The 6,075-nt window shown below is 49.1% G+C and overlaps 1 protein-coding gene across 1 annotated transcript; it reads right to left on the bottom strand.

The window, feature by feature from the left end:
* Window positions 1-1,336: 1,336 nt before the first annotated feature.
* Window positions 1,337-3,442, bottom strand: LOC119277641. Its single transcript, XM_037558926.1, has 2 exons — window positions 1,778-3,442; window positions 1,337-1,683 (listed from the first exon to the last, which is right to left on the bottom strand). The coding sequence occupies exons 1-2, from the start codon at window positions 2,986-2,988 to the stop codon at window positions 1,455-1,457; spliced, it is 1,440 nt and encodes a 479-aa protein (XP_037414823.1). The 5' UTR covers window positions 2,989-3,442; the 3' UTR covers window positions 1,337-1,454.
* Between the last annotated feature and the right edge of the window lie 2,633 nt (window positions 3,443-6,075).

The following is a 6,075-nucleotide window of genomic DNA, read 5'->3' as shown; positions in this document are numbered from 1 at the left end:
CTTTGTTTTTCTTTGGGCTTATTTGTGCTGCAGCCCCAGCACCTATCGTTGGATGTATCGGTTGTTGCTTTGTAATACAAAGCGGGGGAAACCCTTTTTCGTCAAATATAGACCAAGGGTCTTGACTACAGTTCATAGTTTTGCCTGCTAGGCTGCTAGCCAGGAATTGGGTGAATTTTGGCTTTCAGTTCATTATTCAAGCGATCTCCCCTCTTGTGCTTACATAACAAATTTTGTGAAAGAATGTGCGCACGAGGGTCTGATATTTGCACTTTTATTGCCTTTTAAATTATCTATGCAGCATCATGCTGCTGCTTTTACTAAAGGCTCACTTGCACCTTAAATATGACATATGGTTCGCTTAGTTGCTAAGAGATGGGATTTCCAATCAACGGAAATCCCAGCTAATCGAAATTCAAAAACTGGTTTAGACGACAACCAACTTTTCAAATGTCAGTACAATAGAGTATGGAACATCGAGTATTGTATACTACTAAAGACACCTGAAAAGCCAGCAACAGACTAAGAAATTAAGCTAAAAGTTCAGCAGCTCCCGTACATTAGCCATTAAGATAATGGATAAAAACGCAATTTGCTGAAGTGGAATCTCTCTCATCCTGTCATTTCTCTAGGAAAATGAGCCTTCCGAAGAATCTTTCCTCTCTATGAAATGCATGCTGATGCATTCTATTGAGAGAGAGAGAGAGAGAGAGAGAGAGAGAGAGAGAGAGAGAGAGAGAGAGAGAGAGATGCGTGTTGCTTGATGCAGGATTTTTTCAGGGGAGAACTGGAGATATTCTCATTGCTTGTTCATGTGCAGAGTTACATGCGGCCAAATTGCTGCTGTATACTGGAGCGGATTCCCTCTACTTTATACCATATCTATAGTACGACAGGCTAGCCTCACATCACCACTTTCCACCACACCGTGACTCCGCAAGCATCCACGGCCATGGAGATAGAGTGACACGCGACACCAGCGGAACGGACACGTACGGCTACTAGGGGAACCCACGGCCGAGCGCAACCGACAAACCCGTGGAGCCGCGAGCCCGATCTACCACACCCTCGCCCTCCCGCCGTCTCCGGCCAACTGCCCCCACTCGCCGGATTTCCAGAAAGGGGAAGAGGAAGCAAGCCGCCGAACATTCATCGCGGCATGCACCGACCATTGCACCCCTCCTCTCAGCTCTCCCCGTAAACAAGCCAAAGTAAAACGAGAGATTCTTGCGCTGTGCCGTGTGAATGTATAAGCTGCACTTGCAAGCGTAGTAGTACTAGTATTTGCTTCGTGGTTGGCCAAGCACATGGGAAGAGAAGTGCGTGGACTTCTTGCGGGTGGTGGAGTAAAAAAATCCTCTCTTTCTTTCTACTATACTCTTTTTCTTCGTGTTCTGGGACGTATCGACGTGGTGTGCTGCTGGATCTCGGAGGCCGGCCGGCGGGCGCGCGCGTCAGTCGAGGGGGTAGCATGTGTCCTCGCCGCCCGTGTTCCACAGGAAGTGCGCGTAGGCCGCCGCGTGGTGCCCGTTGCTCGGCTCGGCGGCGATGGCCTCCTGGAACGTCTCCTCCGCGGCCGCCAGGTCGTTGCGCGCCTTCCACAGGAACGTCGCGTACCACCCCAGCGTCTCCGCGTCCGCCGGCTGCTCCGCGCGCACCGCCCGCTTGAAGTAGTGCTCCGCCCTGCGACCATGAAGAAACCACCGCCCGTCAGCGACGGTGAAAAAACGATGACATTGTGTCGAACAGTTTGATGGCGCCATGGCGCGGCGCCTACCGGTCGTGATCGCGCTGCACCAGGTACAGGAACTGCGCGAAGTTGGCGAGCAGCAGCGCGTTGCTGGGCTCCTCGGACACGGCCATCGCGTATCTCTGCTCCGTCCTCGCGTAGTCGGCCACGTCCTCCGTGTCCAGCTTCGCCTCCACCGGCGCGACGAGCTGCCCCAGGATGTCCGGGTCCATCAGAGCCTCCACGCGCACGCTCGCCTGCATTCTCGTCGCCTCGTCGGCTATCCTTTTCCAGATGACCAGCTCGTCCTCCGTGTCCTCCGCGGCCGCCCCCACCGGCGTCGCCTGTGACTCGTCCTGGGGAAGCACCGCGCCGCTTTGCCGGTACGAGGATTCGTCCGAGCGATCGTCGCCGGTGGCCCCGGCAACCGGCGGAGCCTTGCCACCGCCGCCGCTGTTCCCGTCCACCGAGGCCGTGCGGCCAATGGAGAACATGTTGAGCGACACACTGTCGAACCGCTGATCGGGACGGGACTGCTCCGCGTGCTGGGCGTCGAGCATTGCGACGGCCGCCACGGTGGGCTGGGGAGGCGGGAGGTTGGCCGCCATCGCGATGTTGTCACCCATGGAGTAGACGGTGAAGTTGGCGAGGAGGAGCATGACGGAGACCATGAGGGCGGGGGTGCCGGCGAAGATGTGCTGGAAGAGCCAGACGAAGGAGGCGTCCATCTCGGCGTGCACGCGCGCGAGCACGCTCTGCATGTCCTCGTAGAAGAGCGCCTGCCGCATCTGCAGCGCGAAGCTCTGGAGCTCCCGGATGATGAGCACCATGGACGAGAACGCTCGCCCCACCGCACCGCGGCCGGAGCCGGACTCGCCCGCGCGGTCGAGCAGCCGCTCGTCCCACCGGCCGCGCTGCCCCTGCTGCCGCTTCTTGCGCTTGAGCATCCTGAGCGACAGCGGCAGACCGACGCTGCTGGCGCTCCGCTCTACGCTCGCCGGCCAGCCGCAGCCGCCGGCGCCCGGGTGCAGCCCGACAGCGAGCTCCTGGATCCTCCTCAGGAACTCCTCGTCATCCCCGCCGTGGCTGCCGACGCTGTCGATGCTGGCACTGAGGGCGCGCGTAACCATCGCGTGCCCGGCGCGCCGGCGGGCGATGCCGGCGCTCCAGGTCGCCAGCGACGACGACGACGGGGACCTCGACAGCCTCATGCATCCGGCGCCCAGAGAAGAGGAGGGGGGCGCGACCTGGATGCCCATGAGTCACTCACCGCAACCTCGCGCCCGGCCACCACCGGAACGACGGTTGGGAAAATGGCCCGCGCGCGGCTCGCCCCACAACGGAGAGAGGCTAAATGCAAGGGAGGGGAAGGGATGGGAGGGAAAACGAACGGTGGCCTTAATTCAGGATCCGGGAGGTGCCCTGGTCAACCTCCCCACCCAGACCCAGGGAGCTCGTGAAGCGAGCGATCGAGCACTGGTATTACGGTGAGTCGGTGACCGCCTCCGCGGGAATTATATAGTCGTCGGGGACGGAAACGATATTTTGCCGTGCTTAATATAGAAACGGCCCAAAATTAGCGCTCACTCGACGCAAGTGCAAATGGGTCGAGGATGGAAGACGAAGAACGAGAAAAGGGAGCGCAAGATGTCAGGTGAGGCTCCAAGTGAATGAATAGAGACGGAGACGATGGGGTGTTGGGCGGAGACGAAGAGTATGTTTCGTCGTGTGCGTAGTGTGGGCAGGTCCTGCTATTTATTTCCCTGCCACCCAGTGCGTGGGCGTGGGTGTGCTCAAAGAATCTGCAGACCGCCGTCTCTATCTCTCTTCTGTACGGCCGCCCTCTCTCATCAGTCGTCATTATGTGTGTTCATGGGTTGTAGTTTTCAGAATCAGAATTACATTTAACTTTAATTAAACTCGAAAAGATTAGTGATATAATGCTTGGATCATATAGATCTAAGAAAATGCAAAATATCTAATGTAACTGAAATTTCTCGCAATCGTCTTTTTCCATGGTTTATCAACCTTTGTAACATGAAATATTTTCAGAATTTCAGTAAAAAGACTGCAGTTAGATGGGAGCAGTGACATCTTATTTTTTTATACTTTAAATGCATTTTGGTATTGTATATTGGTTCAGTATCACGTGTATACTAAAAAAGCAAAGTATACTACACATGGCCGACATGATGTCAAATAATCTCTACTCCTAAAGGAAAAGCTAATAGTCTCGTCTCACCTCTCACCAACCCCTTGACAAACTCTATATTACGTCTGTGAGCATACTGGCGACCTTTCGATCAAGCGCGGTCAATTTGGGCCAGCCCATTTGACACATGCATTAACTTAATCAAATTAGCAGTTTCCCAAAACAATGTCATGCATTAACTTATTCAAATCAAATCTTAAAAAAAATCTCTACTCCCACCGACCCCTCTGCAAATCATATATTACGTCTATGAGTGTTATACATGTGACCTTCCGATGAAGCGCGGCCAATTTGTGCTAGCCTACTTGATGCATGCATTAACTCAATCAAATTAGCACTTTCCTGAAACAATGTAGTGCATTAACACATTCAAATCAAATCTTAAAAAAAAATCTCAACTAAATCCATACTTTCCTTGTCCTCCACTAGTCATACCCAAATTAAATCAAATCAAATCTTACTCAAACATCAAATAAAATCAAAGTTGACTGGCCCATTTGAGGCATGTGCGCGTTTATTTCTATTCATTTTCTGGTTTCATTTTTTTATGACCAACCTATTATTTTGTTCTCGGCATACTATCAGAATCGATACTTTCCCAGAACAAAATCCAACCAAATTGGCACTTTCTAAAAAAAACATTATGCATTAACTCAATCAAATCATATTTAAACAAAATCTCAACTAAAACCAAAATTTCATTGCCTTCCACTACTCATACCCAAATCAAATCAAATCTTACAAAAATATCAACTATAATCAAAGTAGCCTAGCCCATTTGACTTGTGCGCACGTTTTAAGTTTTTGTTTTCCCCCTAAGTTTCATTTTTTTGGTTACCTTTTTTTTACTCATTTTTTCTATTACCAACCTATTATTTTGATCTCGGCATACTATCAGAATCGGCACAGACCTATACTCCATGGTGAGTTAGTAGCATCGCCTCCATTCCAGCTAAACCTCCCCATCGACTTTTCTATCCATCAATTTATTTAAACCATTTTTAGCCCACTAATCTAATTCCGGGTTTTATCTGCCAAATATATACAAATCATGCAGATCGATCTTCGGTATATCAAGTAACGTCGTTATAGAAAGGAATCAATCACATTGATCTGTAATCAATATTTAAAGACCAAACATATGTAAAGGAATCAATGTTTTATAACACAAGGCAAGGTTTATGTAATGGAATCAATCACATGTCTAAAATCTCTCTCTTTATTATTAAAAAGCCATCTACTCCATTCGTTTCTTTATATAAGGTGTATTTGTTTTTTGATAAAATTCCATAATGTAAGGTGCATTTTCCATAATGTAAGGTGCATTTCTTCTAAATTCTCATAATTCCCTTTTTATCCCTCCAAAAAGAGGAAAGTATCTCTCTCCTGATTTCAGATATCGCTCCTTGTATCAAAATAAGAAAACTATCTCTCCCTTGGTTGCATGTATCTCTTACTTTCCTGGACTCATTGATTTACTTTCCACTAACCAATAAATTTGCCAAGGGTCCTTTTGTCCTAACACCTCTATAATTGTGCACCATGGTCATCGTGCCCAAAATAATACACCTTACATAAAGGAATGGAGGGAGTATTATTTAAATGAGGCAGTCCTCGTTAGTACCCATATCTCCCACAGATTGAAAGAATATGATTCTACCCGCACCGTTCTCTCTCTCTCTCTCTCTCTCTCTCTCTCTCTCTCTCTCTCTCTCTCATGAGGTTGCGCCTTCGCCACTTGACTCCTCGTTTCCCCTTGACTAGGGTTTCTATATCAAGCTCCCTGCACCATGATGCGCACCTACGTATGGATGTCACCCTTCTTCCGCCATGATGAGCGACTTGGACCCCCCAAAACAACATGTGTCCGCTGATACGTCTCCAACGTATCTATGGTTTTTGATTGTTCCATGTTGTTATATTATAATTCTTCGATATTTTACAATCATTTTATAGCAAGTTTATATCATTTTTGGGGACTAACCTATTGACATAGTGCTCAGTGTTAGTTGTTGTTTTTTTGCTTGTTTTTTACATCACAGAAAATCAATACCAAACAGAGTCCAAATGCAGCAAAACTTTTTGGAGTATTTTTCGACATACGATGGTCCAAGGTAGTACCAGAGGGGGGCTT

Source organism: Triticum dicoccoides, chromosome 3B, assembly GCF_002162155.2.
Source record: "Triticum dicoccoides isolate Atlit2015 ecotype Zavitan chromosome 3B, WEW_v2.0, whole genome shotgun sequence".
Lineage (NCBI taxonomy): Eukaryota > Viridiplantae > Streptophyta > Magnoliopsida > Poales > Poaceae > Triticum > Triticum dicoccoides.
Note: the sequence above shows the minus strand (reverse complement) of the source record. Positions and strands in the feature narration are given on the sequence as shown.

Bases quoted from the DNA above. Each gene is read 5' to 3' on its own strand.
- LOC119277641 (XM_037558926.1), bottom strand. From the start codon at position 2,988: ATGGGCATCCAGGTCGCGCCCCCCTCCTCTTCTCTGGGCGCCGGATGC. The intron at 1,684-1,777 runs GTAGGCGCCGCG...TCATGGTCGCAG, and splicing joins GTGCAGCGCGATCACGACCG to GGCGGAGCACTACTTCAAGC.